This window comes from Cariama cristata, unplaced genomic scaffold, assembly GCF_000690535.1.
Source record: "Cariama cristata isolate BGI_N322 unplaced genomic scaffold, ASM69053v1 scaffold8826, whole genome shotgun sequence".
Taxonomy (NCBI): Eukaryota; Metazoa; Chordata; class Aves; order Cariamiformes; family Cariamidae; genus Cariama; species Cariama cristata.
In genome coordinates, this window is record NW_009621482.1 from 15,325 (window position 1) to 35,588 (window position 20,264).

Below are 20,264 nucleotides of genomic sequence, written 5' to 3' on the forward strand. Positions count from 1 at the left end.
TGTTAGTTTTCTTCCAGAATAATACCAATACACTTCCTCATAGTCCTGTCTGAAAGGTGTTTTTGCAGGGTTGGATGGATAATTCCAATATTTAGTTTGCTACTAGAAGCCTCTAATATTTTGTTGAGGCTCTTCTCATTCTTTACAAGAAGGACATTTTAAACCAGAACACCACTGAAGAATTTAAATTGCATCTTCCTCACTAGCAAATGAGTTCAAATTAGACCAATTACAATTAAAACATGACATATTTATCAACCATTAATGATGAGAAATAATGTAAATCAAGGACAAATCTGTTTACAATTTAATAATCCACCTCAAGTGACTACCAGGAGAATTTACCGATGCCTAAAAATTGCCATAAATTACACTTAGTGGAGAAGTTTAAAGTCTTTGAAAAAGCCCAGCTCTTGCAGATGCCACTGAATATTAGAGATTTCTAAAGGTGTAAAAATAGAACTCCTTTGGTTGAAATTACTTCCCTCTGAGAAACTGTAAAACCCCAAAACTGCAAAACCCAGGAAGTTTTTGAACACTGACTTAAAACCAAGAGTTGCACTTCATTGCAATCTTGTGCATTTTTAACCTGTTATAGAAGACTAATCCAGGATCATACTTAGCATGAACAGTTTCCACAGCCTTTCACACTATTGATAATTTCTTCTTCTAGTTTCTTCCTTTCCTCCTCTTTGGACATCTGATTATTTCTCTCTTCCCAATTTGGATTGTTATGACTATTCAGTACTTTGCTGCTCTGTGTATGCCACATTTCGTAATAGAGATTGCTAGGACTTGCAAGGAGGTCTGCATGTGTACCACGTTCCACAATTTTACCCTGTAAAAGAAGGGGAGTAAGTCAGTAAACAATATTACCAGATCTTCAGGAATATAAATGCTGCCAACACATGGACCACTGTTTTACAGTATAGATTGCAGCAATTATTAACGAGAAGGAGCTTGGGACAACAATTAAAGACTGAATATGTGGTGCACTGAATTGTGTGTTACGCTGCAAGCTGAAAACAAGGAGCTGTGTTCTACTCAGACCTACAGAAATGGGACCGTAGATGCCTTTTGTCCATCTGGATAAAATTTAAAGCCCACCAACATAGGAAGTTTTAGTATCTAAACTGGAAGAGCTGTTTAAAGTAAACATAGACCTCTACATGAGGAGCAAGGTGTTAAACTACTCATGCAAAAGTCACATGAATGTACCAAAACAAACACATTTGTCTTTGCTTGATAACAAACACACTAAGAAGCTAAAAGAAAAGAGCATACAGAGAGGGATTTGTATTAGATAAGCAAAATACATTTCAAATCAAATCCTAAAAACAATTAGTGTAAATTGTGCTTTTAGATGGATGCTCAGTAACTTGTGTCATTGCAATTGCTGTCATGAAAATCGAGTGAGCAGTTCAGTTCATCTGTGCTGTTCTCAAAAGCAGAGATGATTTATTGACTACCATTGTGGAAATGGGAAGCAAGAGCTGGAGAGGAGAACTCAAATCCTACAGACAGTGAAACAATACTACTCTTCAAAAAAACAGACTCATCTTTTTACTTCGAGCTACACATTTAGATGCACTGACTTCAAATTAAAATAATTTATTCAATCTCCAGCTAGTCTTCCTTTTGGGAAAAGACAGCATTATACGGACAACTACATGGATTTTATATTAGTTCTAAATTCTGATCTACAATTAAATCTACCTCCTTGTGTCAGCCGCTGATGAACATGATGGGAAAAAAATTGGGTCTTGTCACTTCTATTACTAGTCGTGCTGGTGGAATCTGAACAAATATACACTTGACCAACACAACTGCAGAATTTATTTAAAAACTTTAAGTGGTTGATTTAGAGAGTTCATTATAGCAGAGACTAGGCTTTTGAATTATGGCCTTTAATAACTCTTGAACAATTATCAAAAATGTAACTTCTCTGTTCAGTTTCACAGCATTAAGATCAGTATCATTAATACAATGTTTGTTTACTCACTCAATAATTACTCTGATTTTACCTAGGCAAACATGCTCAAATTGTGATGCCATATTTCCACTGCTAAGCAAAACCAGCCACAATCATCTTGTCTCATCTCCACTACCAAGCCTTATTTATCTGGTTGCTAACACAGTGCTCATCAATCAAGCCGGGACGACAAGAGGCAACTTTCTGCTGAGCAAACGTCAATGATGCCTCACAAAGCAGTCGAGCCCTAAAAGTGACGCACCACGCTGCCTTACTCATTCACAATCTTTATTACACCAACATCATTCATGAAAGTGAGCACCCTAGCTGTTTTACAGTTTTAGGTTGTGCTTTTATTTTTAATTTAACAGTTACACTGTAACACAAAACACACTCTTAGTAAGCTGTGAAAACTTGCATCAAAAACAAAAAGTCACAGATTGCCTTATAACATGTTAAAAAACATTTGCAAAATGTTTTAGCATGCAGTTACATAAAGGATACACCTTAGGAAATGATTTTTCAACAAAAGCTGAAAAAACCAAGCAGATCAAAACCAAATAAAAACTCCACAGAGCAGTATGAGTGATCTATTCCACTATGTCATTTTGAGATTCATAGGAACCTGAGATTTGCACAGCAAAGATAGTAATGAATGTCACCATTTCATAAGATTTTGTTCTAATTCCCCAGGAAATCATTTAACTTACTGTAGGAATAACTTATTTTCTTTTAGATATGCATATTTTAGTCACTAAATACACCTATGACCACAAGCATACAAATAGCAACTGAAAAAAATGGATGCAGAGATAAATTTAACATCTATTACCAGCAGATTCGAGCACCATACTTTCAGCATTATCAGTTAAAAGAATAACTATGAAGTTATCATAAGGACACTTGTTTATTTTAAATCTATAGCCAGACATGGGTAATAGAGAAGAAAATGGACTTAGGACAGACTGAATATGAGGTAACAGCTGAATAGTGATATTAGTAAGCCAAATGTTGAAACTTCCCCCCCGCCCCTTATAAGAGAAGCATACAGAAAGGAAATAACCACACTTTTCTACAGGTACAATAGAGAATGGTGTTCAGATTTATAACACAATTAGCTTGAACAATCCTACAACGGCTTTATCTGCATGGAAACAGAACATGCCATCCTCTCTCTTTCTGATGAAAGAAAAAAAACAACGGATGCATGTGAAAAATGGACACTCACTGAGTAATGAGAATGAAGCATAAATTGGGGGAACACGTTAGGAAACCTAATCTGACAGAAGCATGTAATAAATTAAAAACATGCAACATTAAGCCAGTCCCAGAGCATCAAGTGAAATTTGTCATAATCCATCTAAAGAACATGTATTTAAATGAACTATGCAAATGAAGTAAAACTACAACATACAAGACAGTCACACATGCAAGTTTCCGCAATTGATAAACTGTTAGCTGCAAAGAAGAGAAATATGCAAGTTTCTGCAACTGATAAACTGTTAGCTGCAAAGAAGAGAAATATAATAAGCAAAGCTTGGGTTAGAATTTTCTAACTTGGCTCACTGACAAAGAAAGAACTTTTAGTAGCTTGGTGGGGTAATAAGCAAAGCTTAGGTTAGAATTTTCTAACATGGCTCATTGCCAAAGAAAGAACTTTTAGTAGCTTGGTGGGAGTATAACATTTCAAAATGGACATACCAACTCTCTAAAACAAATGCTGAGATTATGTGGAAATTACACATCACAGGGTGATCACCTCACCTGATCCAGCACGATGATTTCATCTGCATCAACTACTGTTGACAACCTGTGAGCAATGAAAACCGATGTTCGGTGTTTCACCATGTCCCTCATGGCACTGAGAATATTCTGCAAGGTTAAAATAGAGACAAACTCTTACACACTCCTAAGGGGTATGAAGAGAAATAAAATGCTGTCTGGAAGTAAACAAATCACTGTAAATAAGTTTTGAGAAACATCTCCAGTACTGCCATAGCATCACAATAAGAAATAGCTACAAGTATCCACAGAAGAAACAGAAGAATCCCAAGCATGAAATATCTGTGGCTCTGATAAGGTCCTCAAACTGCAAAAAAAGTTTGTATGCATAGAAAAATGCAGATATCCCAAGGGACAAGGGAAGAGAAGTGTTACTTGATTTCAGGAAAAACTTCCCCATGCAGCCATGCTACAAAAGCGATATAAACAGCAAAGGCACATGAAAATAAATAATAATACTTTCCAATCAATGACAGTTAAAGAAGAAAATCCTTCTCAATACCATACCAATGCAGAACAAAGTTGAAGCAACCCTGGGAATTATTTACCTATCCACTGCTCCCTTTGTGAGCAGTCTTCCGCCTTCCCGAACTGCATTCAGATACAAGCAGCACTAATTTGGAATTTGTGCCCACACTACAGTAAGTGAAGTGTCAGCTTTATTGTCCTGAAAAACGTTTGCCTTTGTCAGAAAACATTTCGATTACCAGACATACTTTTGTGGAAAGGACTCATTTTCATTTGCTGTCTTTAAAGTGCAGCTCTGCTGTGAAACTTTCAGCTTTGCTTGTGATTCTTGCAATAAATACAGCAGAACAAAAGAGAGCAAGAATCCAAGTAGTGTTCTGTAGAATTGCGTGTGTTATGAATGTTTCTGGTCCAATGACGAAGCTGTACTACATTTGAATGCTGTACTACATAGATGTACAGTTCGTCTTCTGATTTCTTTGTATCTGGAAAATGAAAGTAATTTAGTGATTACAGGTCAATAAATTCGCTCAATAATCTGCATAAGTGAACAAAAACATAGCTCTAGCTCTAGTTTTTGATGACATTAGTTTGCAAAATTACTGCTGGTGCTGAGAGTTTTGTGTGTAAGCAAAGATGTAGTTATGAAGCCTGATGCAGTTAGTGTGGTAGTGTCATGACATCTATGTCACAACGCTCTGCTGTTCCACAGCCCTTCCTGTGAAACGAATACAAATTAATACCAGCACTGCAGGTTATACCTACCTGATTTGCATCTCAGAAAGATGCTGCACAACAAATGAGGTTTTCTGTTCTGCGTTATGTCACAGTTATTTATAAGACATTTTTAATGAACGCTAGATGTCATCTAAATACCTTTTAAAGTGGATTGGAAAGCTTCACACTTCATGGCCACATGAGGTATTTGCAACAGTTTCTAGAGATGAATGTTTAATGTTGAACAGGACCTCAGGAGCGTAAAACAGAAAATAAACCCAGAGACAGAGTAGATATTCTCCACTATGTCTCAGGGTAGACAGATTCAGTATCTCTGTTCTGGTCTTTAGGAAAAGGGCTTAGACATAGGATCTCTTAATAATACTACCAGGAAAACACATGACAGCAATCTGGCAAAAAGAACAGAATTCTTTCCGAAAGGAAAAGGAAAAAGCATCAGAATCAGACACCAACACACCACTTAAGTTTTACATCTTTTTTATCCCAATTTACCTCTTCTGTAATCGAATCTAGAGATGACGTAGCTTCATCATAGAGGAAAATACGCGGCTCCTTTAACATTGCTCTAGCAATTGCAACTCTTTGCTTTTCTCCTCCTGAAAAGGGGCGGGGGGGGGGAAGGATGAAGTTACAACCATGATATTCTAAATTCAACAGCAGACATGACTGTTTTGGGGGTGGGTTTGTTTTGGTTTTTTTTAATATATGTCATAGCTGCTGCTGATAAAGGTCTGTACATGTTACATAAGATATCACACAAGTTCCTGCTCCCTGCTAAATTCAAAGTGATTCAAGATTGCTTATCCTTTTAGAAAAGTACAGAGAACTATTTCATATACGCTACAAGACAAGAGCCTGGTACAGGTAACTAACAACCATGTACAGTAACTCACTCTATACACCAGGGAGTACAAGCTCATTTACCTGGTCTAAGCTATGCCCTGCACAGTAACTTTGCGTACATACATCCCGTTTTCTCTCACAAATAAACAATGCTCTGTCCATGCCTACTGTATTTAATTTCGTGCATCTTGCACACACATTTTTCTATTTCAGGTCTCTCCTTGAAATTCATCTAACTTTCCACTCCATAATGGCCCAGATTTAAAGTGTCCATACCTAACAGCTTTAACGAGCAAATTTTGTTACAGAACACAATTAATATGGTACTGAAAACCACCTTCATTATGCAATCTACTGCCTGTCAGTTTCTGATGTAACCAAGTTTCAGACTAGTTTCCTTCCTTCACAATTCTTACAGCCAACATCTACTCAAGAATAACTCAGGACAACTTATACAGACAGAAAAACAGGTGCATTTGAGAACTTAAAATCTGCTAAACATTTGGTATGCAATGCAAACATTTCACATTCGTGCACTTGTCCTCCTTTGTTTTATTCAAGACTTCAAAACATTCCACTTAATACCATTATATTCTTGTTAATGCTCTATTCCTATCGGGAGAGAACATGCTTTAATAAACCATTTAAAAGGCGGATAGTAATGCTGCATTTTAAATTTTAAACTGTCTTTGGCAGAACTTAGTAGCAATTACAATTGTACAATTTACTCAGTCTATCTCAATGTACTCTCCCTCCCTCTGCTTTAAGGTATGTTCAAAACTCACAGTTTGACCATATCCATGTTTGAAAGACATACTACAATAACAAAATCCAAGGTCTTTCCTTACATTTGTAGCATATCGACTTGTTTCATGTTCTTCCCCACTCATATTCAGGACAGCAGCATGTCAACCATTTTGTTCGCAAAGTCAGGGTTTTGGGCTGTTATAACTCTGCTTATTACACCTCTATTAGAAAACATTGACATAGATTCTCCTTGAAAAAGCCAAACCAACTTGTTTTCCATTATTGACTCTTGACGAATCAATCATTGAGACCAGTAAGAACTGTACTAAAGGCTTACTTCACCATTGAAATTGATAAAGTTCTCATTGCAATGGAGACTTCCTCATGTCTACATGACTTCCTCATGTAGTTCAGAAAACTACAGAGATTCAAAGTAACAGATGCCATATTTTTACAGAGCTACTGAAGGAACTCAAAAGATATGCATTTGACATCTCCAATCCATTAAACAACTAAACCATTTCTGGCCATTACAACTCTCATTATCAACAAGCATATCGATCTAACAAAAGCACACGGGATACAGTGGACACGTTAGCTCCACATTCCAACCTAAACCCACAAACTGGTACCTGCAAGCAAAAGCACCCAGAATCAAACTCCCTAAGAGCCGAGCACATAACTGCATTTAAGATCAATTCAATGGGCAATCTGAGGAAGTCCAAGATGAGCAGACATTTCTGAGAGCATTTCTGAGCCTAAGACTCCTGTACCCTGACTGTAAACATTACTGAAGCTTGTTTATCGCTATTGGTTGCCAAGACTCATCTAATTTGTTGAAAATAAGAAACTGAGGCTGCTACTTCAATGGCAGATGCCTACTCTGAGCTCTTTTTCTATCACCTCAGAAATCCAGTGTCTTTCTCCTGAGAGGTACTTTGCATATTCTTTTTTCTTTAAATACAAACAAAACAGGAAAAGAACACACTTCTCTTTGCTTTCTAAACACCACTTTTGTTAAAGCACTGTTAGGTGGGTGCTCATGACCATCATAGTGGTAGCACAAAAAGAAGGATGGAGTAAAGGCATAACCCATTTTCAGAAAGGCTCCGTTAAAGGAGTCTCGAGGTTAGACAGAAACTCCAATACACCTGCACACACTTTTCCAGATTTAGAATGGGACATAGAATCATAGAATCATTTAGCTTGGAAAAGACCTTTAAGATCATCAAGTTCAGCCATTAACCTAACACTGCCAAGTCCACCGCTAAACCACATATCTAACACCACATCTACACGTCTTTTAAATACCTCCGGGGATGGCGACACAACCACTTCCCTGGGCAGCCTGTTCCAATGCCTGACAACTCTTTCGGTGAAGAAATTTCTCCTAAAAATCCAATCTAAACCTCAACATAAGGCTAAGGTTTTCAGTAGATCAGGTTGCTGAAAGATGCCCCTGTTCAAGTCGGGGGGTTGGTCTAGATAATCTTTAGACGGTCATTTCCAGCCCAAACCATTCTATACTTCTATAAATGCCAAGACATTTCAAACCTATTGTTAGTCAAATCCTCCTTCTAGAAATTACTAGTTTGGGGAGACAGGCAACACAGGAGAAATCTTTCATCATTATCATGGTTCACTACAGTTCTGCCAGTACCTATTTTGTATCTTCTACTCACAGAGATTTGTGATTCACATATTTTATTCCCCTTCTAACCTGCTCTGTATTCCCCTACTGCAAATGTGCATGCTTTCTCCTGCACGTACATTCTAGATACAGAATGTAACCTCTTATCCTCTGTTTCAAGGACTCCTGACTTCAGCAGCTGCACACTAAGAAGTACCATGTACAGCTTGCTGTCTTTGCAACAGGCAGCATCTCTGCCTGAACATGCTTCATTCCTGTGCTCCTGCCTCTGGACCCCCACAAGCCCCACCATCCCCCAAAGATCTACCCATCTCAGTACCATTCTCAAGCAATCTCAGCACCTTGAAGTTTCCAAATTCATTCAGGTTCTTTCCCCTGTAGGGTCATACCTCATTCCCAATGGAATACAGCAGTCTGCCCTCTACCACTCCACCCTACATGCCAACGAAAAAACAGCTGACCTGTTGGTTAGTCTACCAATAAACTCTGTCTTGCACATGGAGTCAGAGTGGAAGAAAATTAAGCTTTGGCATGCATGTTTAGAGGTTGACAAACAGTAATCATAGAATCGTGGAATGGTTTGGTTGGAAGGGACCTTAAATACCACCCAGTTCCAACCCCCCTGCCCTGGGCAGGGACACCTTCCACCAGACCAGGTTGCTCAAAGCCCCATCCAACCTGGCCTTGAACACTTCCAGGGATGGGGCAGCCACAGCTTCTCTAGGCAACCTCTGCCACTGCCTCACCACCCTCACTGGGAAGAATTTCTTCCTTATATCTAATCTAAACCTTCCCTCTTCCAGTTTAAAGCCATTTAAAGGTTTTTAAAGCCATTTTACGGCCTTGTATTCAGGAGAAGTTTAGAAAGACACGTCCTACATGTTACCACAGTGATACGGCCTCTCCTCAGGCAGAGCAGTAGTTGTGTAAGTACCACAGTTTCCACACTACTACTCTTTGCTTGCAGTTCAGCATTATGCTACCTACCTTGTCAAAATCCTTCCAAATATTTTAAATGACCTCACACTTATCTAAACACCTTTAACATTGTATTAGAAAAAGATATCAAACAAATATGAAAAACTGTGCCTCACCACTGCTTCTGTTGGCTAGTAGTTAAGCAAAACTATAGTGTGTTTGCTTTTTCAAAGAGAGACAACAGGAGATGGTTTTAATGAACTTTGCAAATGCACCTTCTACTTCTTGCAACATCTACCAAGGAGGGAAACCAAACCCACAAGTGAATTAAATGGGGAAACCTCATGAAATGAGTATCCCATTTTATCTTGCATCATATATCTATCAAAAAACTGTAAGAGCTATAAGATGATAAAAACTTATTTAAAATCTAATAAAATAACCTAATAATATATCCAATAATCAAAACAGTAATTTATTTTTTGTTTCATGCAACGCACATTTAGTAAGTGTTACATTTATGTGGTGGACATCACTAGTAGCTTTGTCTCAATGCAACTTCAACCTAAAAGATTTGAGACTGAAAGCATTCCAGTGGAATCTAGCTACTACCTAAAAAGTTTCACTTAAACTCCGTATTTTTAAAGTCCTATTTCCCCCCAATAAAAACAACAGAAAAAGGACATGGGAAATGATTTAGACATTTCCCAGTTTCCATGTGATCCCTCATCTTACATTATAACTCTGCCACTGGAAGAATGTTTGCTTTCAAGCATCATCTTCCCTATGAAAAAGTGTATTCAATTTTAACATCACAGACAGCTGTAAAGAAGGAGTAAAGTGAGTTTTTTGTAAGAGTGGCCCCAAAAGGCTAACATGACTAGCAAAGCCTGGCTAATGCCATGATACGATCTTTCTAGTCCAGAACAGTTACACTGTTTAATAGACCACACAGCCAAATACGGAGGGACTTTGAGAACCTAAACTCATGCTTTTTTGTTTCGCTACCAAGGTTGTGTAACATAAATCCATAGTTTGCACATATACAGACGCTGTTTTCACATTGTTTATTACACAATTCACAGGTAAAAGACATGTAAGACATGAAGGCCCCTTCATTATGAACAGGGTCCAAAATGACTACTCTGCAACAACATATCGCATTGCCTTACTATCAACAGCAAAAACAAAACACCACCTAATTCAGCTGTTACAAGTTCAGATTTAAGAACTCAAATTTGGAAGGTCTATGCGTATATATATGCCTATCACATTCTACATGCAAAGCACACAGACACAAAAGTTCCCAATTCTATGCACATGCATTCCACTACCCAAATAAATTATGAGAAAGATCATTTTTACTTAGATGCATCTACATGCTTACATATCAACTCATTTAATGCTGTCCCCTGAAAATACATTCCTTTAAAAATCTTGTAGGCTGCAGTTGCCTTAAACTACAGATCTTCCTATTAACATTTAGCCTTACAATTATGTTATAATGTAAATAAGCTAAATCAAAGTTTGACCAAGAAATAAACTATGCACTGAACTTTGAGGTAGCAAAAGGGATACAAAGAACTTGTGGGCTTAAGAACCTACCTGAGAGCTTGAGTCCTCGTTCCCCAACTTGAGTGTTGTAACCATTTGGCATTCGAAGAATAGCATCGTGGATTCCTGCCAACTTTGCTACTGCATACACCTCTTCTGGTGTTGCACCGATATTGCCATAGAGGAGATTGTAATAGATAGTATTATGGAAGAGAACAGCATCCTAAATTTATGGAAAGAATATTTTAAACAAGAAACCATGAGCAACAGTTTAAAAATGGTCTCCAATCCATGAAAGAAATCAATACAGAATACTTTCTATTTTTCTACAAAGCCTGAAGGTAAAAGCATTTGGGGAAATTTCTTTTCCCCAAAATGCGATTAATACATTTTGTATCCTAAATATATGTCATGCATACTTTTACCACTTTGCTAACTCATTATGGGTGGTAATCATCTATAGAGCTAAATCACTTAAAGCTGGAGGCAGTTTCTCATGAAGAGGCTTAAACACATTTCAGAAATTGGATCTATATGATGACGCACATAAAAACATAGTATTTCCTGGGGTGACTTTCAAAGGAACTAGACAATACCGCTACATTTAGATGGGCCTTCACTGAACTACAGCGTCAGAACACCGAGAATTACTATTATGATGGACTATTTGGGAAGAACAAAACATGGCATACCTGAGGTACAACTCCTATTGCCTTTCTCAGACTCTCCAAACTGACATCTTGTATGTTCTGTCCAGCAACATAAATACTTCCTTTCTGAGGTTCATAGAAACGAAATAATAATCTCACTATTGTGCTTTTCCTGAAATTGAAAAGAATTTAAGCTAATGTTACATTCCTAGTTTGCCATTTACAATCTCCAAACAGAATTGAGGTCACAAACAAAAATAATGAAAAGCAAAATACAATAACAAATGCATTTAAGAAACAAAATTCTGCATCATTGATTGGCGTATTTAGTCCATTTACCCACCCTGACCCACTACCTCCTACAATGGCCACTTTCTTTCCTGCAGGGACTTCAAAAGAAACTCCAGCAAGGACTTTCTGCCCCTCAAGGTATTCAAAATGCACATTATCAAAGGCGATGGCAGCAGTCTGTGGTGTGATCTGCAGGGGTGGAGCCAGCTCTTTGTCCTATTAAAAGAAGAATGCCACTTTATATGCTGCCCAGAAAGTATCTCAAGCAGTTCAACAAGCTGAACAGTCCATTTCCTAGCTCAGAAAAAGGTAAACAGACACTCCAGCTTGGGTATGTTGAAAATAATAATCCGCCACACAAGTGAAATTGGTTTGTTCCTCCTTTTCCCCAAAGGAGGTAAAAATTTCTGCTGTAAACACTTTGCTTCACAACTTCTTTTGCAGTAATAGATTCTGCATCATTAATTACAAATAAAAATTCAAGCACAAGGCATGAATACTTAAAAAAATCTCAATACAAACACAGCTTCTGCAAAGCAACTTTTGCCGTCACTAAAAGGTTCTGCAAGAAAAAAAGCAGCTGCTATTGCACTAACTGCACTTAAACAGGAGGCAGAACAGCATCCTTACACAACATCTCTTTCTTGATTAGAAATTAAACCTGGAAGGTAACAAACAGGGTGAAATGATGGCATTGCCAGAAACCAGCCCTATTAAATACCCATATACTTTAGGAAAATAAGCTACTACTTACTTTAATTTTGGTATCTACACTGAGAAGTGTAAACAAGGTATTCATATCTATAAGTGCTTGTCTTGTCTCTCTGTATACTGTTCCCAGGAAGTTTAGGGGAAGAGAAAGCTGGAACAGCAATCCATTCACCATTACTAGATCTCCAACAGAAAGGCTGCCTTAAGACAAAACGGATGTGAGAGAATAAGGAGACTTGAAGGGTTGTCTTGTTAGGAAGCACCAAAAGATTAAAAAAAAAAAAGAGTCAATCAAGTATAGTTTCTTTTATCCCATTTCTAAAACTAGATGTTTAAATAGTAAACCAAACGCATTCCCAGAAGATTAGATTTTATATAGGAAGGTGTCTGAAACAAATGGCAATGTTTGTGTGGATTTCCCTTAAAAAGAAAAAACAACACCTGGAAAATAAGATAAGCAGCATATCAGGAAATTCATGGAAAACATCAGATTGTAAAGTTGTAAATTCCACAGAGAGAAACATAAAGAGGCCTAAATAAGCTAGAAGGGGAGGAACTAATATATGAAAGCAAGAATCAGGAAAGACAGTCTTAAGTGCAATTACAGATAAATCCAAATGATGGAATTAGTCATGATCAAGAGAGAGGACTTTCATACTATATACAACAGAGCTGCTAAAACACATAGTCAGAACCTCTGAGCAGCTTAATATCAAATACACTGATCAAGGGAAAACTCAGGATGAAAACCTAGCTAAAGGTAAGTGCCAGGTCAGTTCAGCTGAAACAGGTGAGAAAGTTGATTTAAAGCCATATTTCTACCATCCTGCTTAAAGGCTATTCTAAATTTTCTTAAGGATAGTCAGAAACTGCACCTACTGATTTATCCATTCACAGTGTATCTCTTCCCTGTCCTGGCATCTCTTAAAAAGAGCAAAGCAGATGCAAGAAAGACAACATGACATAAAGGTGTACCCTTCAAACACATCTGGATGCTAACAGTGTTTAAAGCATTATTATTTTTACTCTAAAACCACCCTGTCTTAGCTGAGCCTCATCCCAATACTGCATTCATCTACTGTATTTGAAGCTTGTACTGTGTTGTCCTAAACAAGCAGGCTTTACTTTATGTAGTAAATCAGACAAATGTGGATGAAAAACTCTAATATATGGGAACAATTCTTTTAATAATGTGCCCTTACTTATTTAAGGAAAGTGAAGGACACTGGCAATAAAACTACTGGAGACAAAGCACATGGATACATACGCATTGGGGAAAAGTTCTGAATCTTACCAACATGGGAAGTAAGAAGGGTAAAAAGAAGGGATCTTTGTAGAAGGTCTACAGAAGTATTTGTATTTATATAAGCGTCTCTCACAATCCTTCAACAGAAACTTCCCAAAGTCACATTTTCTTAGGATCGTTCTCTAACTGCTAAACTTTTAAAATGTTTCTAATAAAATCATACTACTTACTGATACATATATTTTTATATATAATGGAATTAATAACACTCCAAGAAGCAGAAATACCCAAAACCCTTAAAATGAACTATCACATCAACCATAAGTTAATTAAAATTAACACCTCTAGTATGAATGAATTAAGGTAAAGGAGAGTAATTTTTAGCTTATAGACACATAAGTTACCTGCAACAATGCCCTGGCTAGCAAGCACCATGATGGCCGTTAAGCCAATGCTAAATATAGCACTCTGTCCAAAGTTGAGGAGAGCTAAAGTAGAGGTAGTCTTCAGGGAGGCATTTTCATATGTCTTCAGGAATTCATCATACCGCTGGGCTTCATACTTTTCATTATTGAAATACTATGATATACAAAAAGAATAATAAATGTGACACTCAAACATACTAGACTGTATATTTAACTAGTTCTAAGACTCAGTATAAACATACTACATGCACAGATACACACACAACCCCTCTTCAATACTTCTAACAACTAAAGAGAAAAGAAGATAGAAGATGAGGGGTGTGAAGACAAAAACCACGAGCAAACCCCAGCATGTTCTGCACTTAGAAAGGAGGCATTCTAGACATCCCTACCATACTCATATTCTAGTAACACTGGGTGTCTGTCTTGCAGAATATCTACCCAATTAACCTCAAAACCAAACACCAGCTGCCACTAGAGAGTAAAAAGAAGAAAAAGTTACTGTCCTCTATGTACTAGAACATCCTTGTTACTGTGCTGGCAAATTCTCTATAACAGTACTTCTCACACATTGTCTGCTTCTGAGTTCTTCTTCACAAATAACTCCACTGCTTATCTTTCCAGGTCTAGCTCTCCAATTAAAAGAAGCATAAAATAAGCTCGAGCCTGGACAATTTCAAAGCTGTCCACGGGATTTTTTTTTAATAGTAGTAGTAGAAGAATCAATAGAGACCTGTTCTTTCATGAGAACATTGCAATGGAGTGCTACAAACCGCAACAGCTAATGAAGGCAGTACACATGGTCATTTGAGAAGACAGTATACTGCAGGTTGACATTCAGAAGACAATTTTGCAAACAAGTGAAGAGAAGCTTCTTCAAGACTGTAAGTTTACACTCTGCAGAAACTGATGGTCAAGGCGATTCAGTCACGAAAGAAGTTTCTCATTCTTTATCAGCAAATAGACTTTTTTTTCAAGCCCCACTAACAACTTTCATGCTACTCTGTCAGTATCATGTAGTACTCTTCAAATGAATAATATTTTAAAAATATGCTATTGCTCCAAATATGTAGCCCTATAAAAGACGAATCTTATGACTCACTTTCCTTAGGCTGACAGAAGTAAGACAAAGAGCCTAGTAGTAAAGATTGGTCTTACCTTCACAGTCTCGTAATTTAGCAGAGAGTCAATTGCAGCATTACCCGCATCATTATCTGCTTTGTTCATTTCTATTCGAAACTTAGTCCTGTAAAATGAAGGCTTAATACAGTCAAGAGTTCAGGCCGAGGCAACACTAAGTACCCTGATGAATGTGAGGACATGACTTACCTCCACTGTGTAATTCCTATCGTGAATGCTGCATAGGCTCCTAGTGTCCCCAGTGTTACTAACGCAAACTCTGCACCACATTTGTAATACTAGAATATTTAAAAAAAGAGTCACAATAATTTTCAAAACTTCACTGTTGTCTCGAAATGATGATAGCTTAGCCTGAGACAAGAACTCTGAAGTTCCCTCCCAACACACTCCCTGCTCTGAATAGCTTAAGACTAAATAGGCATAAACTCAAAAGGAAAGTAGCAAGAAGGGTATAGATAAAAAAGGTTGGAGGAGATAACCAAGACCTAGTGTATAACATAATATTGGAAAGTTATTTTTGCCATTGTAAAACGTAAGTGTTGCTGACGTTTGTGCTGTTATCACAAATAAGTATTTGTTTACATGCTTTTTGGGTGGATTTTAAAAGAAAGCGGAAGACTGCAGAAGAAGAAATAAATGGCCTTGCAAAACAATTTATGAAGCGTTTACTTCAGGGTACATCAGGAGGCGTAGGAAGAAAAATTAAAGCATCATGGCAGGTTGGCTCACAGCCAGCTTGATTTGCAACTTCCAAAGGTTATAAAATTTAACCCAATGTCAACAGGGGTTTTAACTTACATTGTTACACTCAAATTTGATTAAGTCCTAAAAAGAAGGGGAATAAACAAAACAAGATTCTTGCTTTTAATTTAGTTCTAATTACATAATTCAGATTTAGATTTTTAGCATACAAATATCCAAAGATCCTGATTTCAAAGACAGAAAGCGTGATTTATAAAAGAAAAGTGTGATTTATAAAAGAAAAGTTTAAAGTTGAGCTTATTAAGCCTAAAGCCTACAAGAAGGAGAAGCCTATTTTCCAAAAGATAATTTTCACTTTTAAGTTCCAGATTAGAAAAGACCAGTATTCAGAAGAGAGCCAACAACCACTCCCTCCTCTGTCCTCAACACTAAGACACAACATTCCTGGACATTTATATTCTGCTTCCTCAGTATTTACCCAGACATATTTGACACTTGTGTGCACAGCTTAATTTTCTGATTCCATTTTTTCAACAGTTCTGAAGAAAAACGTTAAAAAGTAGCCACATAAATACCACTGCCTGAAGACAGGCGTTAAATGTGAAAATAATTTCAAATATGCTGATTTGAAGTAATTATTATTAAAAATATTTTAATTACTAAAATTATGGATTGCTCTCCTTTACAGTAGTTGCTTTCACAACCACCTTGTAAATTCAATTATTACTATTAATACTCAGTAGACTTTGGTAATAGAAAATCAATGCATTATTCCTAAATCAGACAACCCCAACTCATGAATAAACAACACTTACCAGAATTCCACTGACTAGTGCCACCTCAAACATTGTAGGTCCCAGATTAAATACTAAAGCACTAAGAACAAAACTGATCCCTCTTGTTCCTCTATCGATGGTTTTTGACAGAGCTCCAGTTTGCCTACTTAGATGAAATGCCAAATCCAGGTTATGAAGGTGCAGAAAAACATTTCTCGCTATCCTTCTGATTGAATTTTGAGCTACTTTCCCAAATACTGCATTTCTAGCTTCATTAAATAATGCTGCCCCAGCTCTTGAGATACCATCTAAAAAAAAAAGATAAAAAAGTTTACAAAATGAAAATAATTATATTTCCAACTTCCCTTCATGCATGAAATTACAGTGGACTCATTCTTTATATATTTTCAACATTTCTAGTTCAAATTTATACTTGATTGGTCCAAAACTTTATGCTATTTTTCATTTATAAACCATTGTGCATACATTTTAAATCAGTTTCTTTAGCAGCGGGTTATAAGAAAGGGTAGGATTTATAATCAAGAACTGTTTCTAGAAGCATTATTTCATTTTTTAATTGGAATACCAGAAGCAAGGTCACAGAACATTGGAAACAAGCATCAACACAGAAGTAACTATGAAATAACCATCCTAGATGGTTAGTAGTGGAAAGATCGGAAGCTCGGCTATCCCACTCCCTTACTGCAGAACCTTAACATTTGTCATCAGATTTGGGAATGCCACTTACAGCCAATGAGAACAGCAGTTGCCACAGTTGCCACTGTATTTGGTGCATCACCGAGGTTGAGTATGTTTCCAGATACCTGGTTGAGGCTGTCTACTGCATATTTAAACATGAAGGGAACCAATATATTCATGGCCTAAAAGCATAAGAATGCCAATTAGTCCATATGCATTAAAACATATATCTATGTAGCATGTCTATTTTTTCTGAAATTGCTCTACTGTTATATTTAGCTCTTAACCACTTAGTGCGGGTGAGATAACTCTCTTGATTTCAAACACAATATTCTCCATACTATTAAGTCTTCACTCCTGGGACTGCAGGGTGAGTTTGTCTCTCTCACAGGCTCCTTTTAAATATCAATTTCTATCCTCAACAAATTGTACACTACAAAGGCACTTAAACTGAGGCTAACACTCAGTACAGCAATGGCAGGACAAACACTGCATGACGCATACTCACAATACTGCTAAATTATGTGGTCATTATAGGTTGTTTGCTCTTTGTGATACTGGCAATATTCAGTATGGAGAACTACTACTACAAAAGCAACAACTCACCCACATATTGCTAACACTGGCTCAATCAAGATGTATTAAACCAAAGCTCTAGTGAAGTCAAAGAAAAGAAGTTAACCTATCCTTTGTCTCTTCTGTTAATACCCTTAATATTTAAGTAATGCTTTCCACTTGCAACATCACTATAAACATTAACTTAATACCTACATTAACTCTAGTGTTTGGCACAGCAGCACAAAAGACTTTCCATACAGCCTACAAGACACTACAAATTACTTTCACAATATGAGCTTGCAAACAAAATACCGAAGTCATACCCACAACCTCACATATAGTATGTCACTGGATATTTTTGTAAGTGCACCAAAACCCAAATGCATCTACTTTAACAGTGGTATCTCCTCTACATGCAAAAAGCAGGACAGCCGGATACGTAAATAGACCAACTTTAGGATTTTCTATTTGTACATTTGTAGCATAAGAAAATACTGAAAATCTTAAAGAAAACATAAAATTCTTAAGTCTTGTTCATGTTCAATCGCTGCACCACTCATTTGTACCAACAAGAAAAAAATTTACTGTTAAACTTCATACATTTAATAGAATTCATTAATTCAAACTGCTTCTAACTGCGAAGATTTGAAAATAAGGTATACAAGTTTTTCAGCAGTTGAACAAGTATCTTAAGACCTATAGTCTTATAATCATGGCAGATGTTGAAATACTTTACAGTGAGCTGACTTTGCTAAAGTCGGTGTTGTTTTTTTTTCCAGTATTTGGAAAAAAAATTGTGGGTAGATGACAAATTATTTTACATGAGAAGAAACAAAAAACCAAAACAGATTGACAAAGATATTTCAGCTCTCTCCACCAAATGTTTTGTATACCCACTTAGATCTCAATTGTATTCAGGGACATCTGTTAGAGCTGAAAGCCCAGTGAAAAAATTGTAAATTAACTGGATAAAACTAGGTTTCAAGCAAAAAGAATGGTAAAGTCTTTCATAACTTCAGTCCAAATTCAAGCTGGAAGACAGGCTTTTAGTAATTATAGTAACTGTCCCAGTATCAAATATTCCCAGTGTTACAAATTACTGTGAGTAGTGGAAGACAGGTACTTCACCAAGAGGGGAAACGAGTTTTGAACAGACTTCTTTTAACTATAGGATTAAAGAAAAACTTTTAAGCTGATTTTTTGAATCTGTTCTGTTTATTTTTTTAAAACATTGTTTTAGACAAAAGTTTTAAACGCAAATGAGGAAGGAATCCATTTTCTCCTCTTCCCTCCTGTGTCTCCTCTATGAAATACACTAAGTGGGGCAGTGGGGTGGAGAAAAAAGAAAAAAAAAAAGACTACCAAATTCTCAGTACAGCATAATCCAGACAACTCCTGAAAGGAGACAGATGAGATCTGAAAGCATCTAGGTGAGATTATTACTGGTTAGTTTGTGACTGAAAAAAGAAAACGGTTGAAAGATCAGGTCCCACTTCAAATACACTCTTCTGAAATTTATCCAGTGCAAACCTGAGAGTCGTTCTGCAACAGTTTGCCTTTTAATAGACCAGAATTGTGGAAATCTCCATTAAAAAAAAAGATCTGAGGTTAGCATTATCTGCAGAAAGCCAACAAATACCATCAAAGCAGCAGTATACAATAATGTTTGATAGCTTCAATTATACACAGCAGATGAACAGGTTACTGTCATTACATGCTTAAACCTTAAGCATAAAGCCCCACAAAGAACCGAGGATGCATTAACAGAGATTTTGAATCTTTACAATACTGACACTCAAATCCCCCCCCTCCCCTTCTCCAGTATAATCAAAAAAACTCTACTTTCCCTTCAGAGTTACTGAAACTCAATTTTTGGGTGGCATTTTGTTCTTAACGAAGACAAATATACTACCATGTGTGTTACAGTGATGACCAACATGACAAAGTGCAGGTTTTCCTGGGAGAGACTACTCCGTAGAAAATAAGAGTATTGTAATGCAGATTGTCTTGATTTGCTGCAGATTCTCACAAATCCCTCTGCAGGGATTTTACTCTTCAGTAGACTATGCTACACTACAGGTCGTTTAGAAATAGAACTACAGATATATTTTAAAGTCCATTTAAAGAAAAGAGATGTATTCTTTAAACTGCAGTTCTCCACTAGCAATTAATTTAACTAGTAACAGCCTACAGTTTTGCAGAAATGTCTTCTTTTACATCAATATAATTCTACCCAATAGAGTTTTAAATGAAATTTAAAGCCTGGTCTCAAGTTACAGTTGTTCTGACTCCTGGAGGGTAAAGCTTGAATAAGAACAAGGCAGCATGGTAGTGCATTTCATTAGCAATCAAGACAGTCTGCTTTCCAGTAATTTAAAAAAAAAAAAAAAAAA

General features: G+C 36.8%; 1 protein-coding gene across 1 annotated transcript; it reads right to left on the reverse strand.

Annotated features, from left to right (window-relative positions):
* Positions 1–290: 290 nt before the first annotated feature.
* On the reverse strand, positions 291–17,495 carry ABCB7 (ATP-binding cassette, sub-family B (MDR/TAP), member 7; the record flags this gene model as incomplete). Its single annotated transcript, XM_009701974.1, has 12 exons — positions 291–838; positions 3,737–3,844; positions 5,453–5,556; positions 10,725–10,896; positions 11,366–11,495; positions 11,667–11,830; positions 12,369–12,526; positions 13,976–14,150; positions 15,155–15,242; positions 15,326–15,414; positions 16,654–16,922; positions 17,363–17,495. Coding segments are annotated over 12 exons (1,809 nt in total), but the record flags the coding sequence as incomplete, so codon positions are not given.
* Between the last annotated feature and the right edge of the window lie 2,769 nt (positions 17,496–20,264).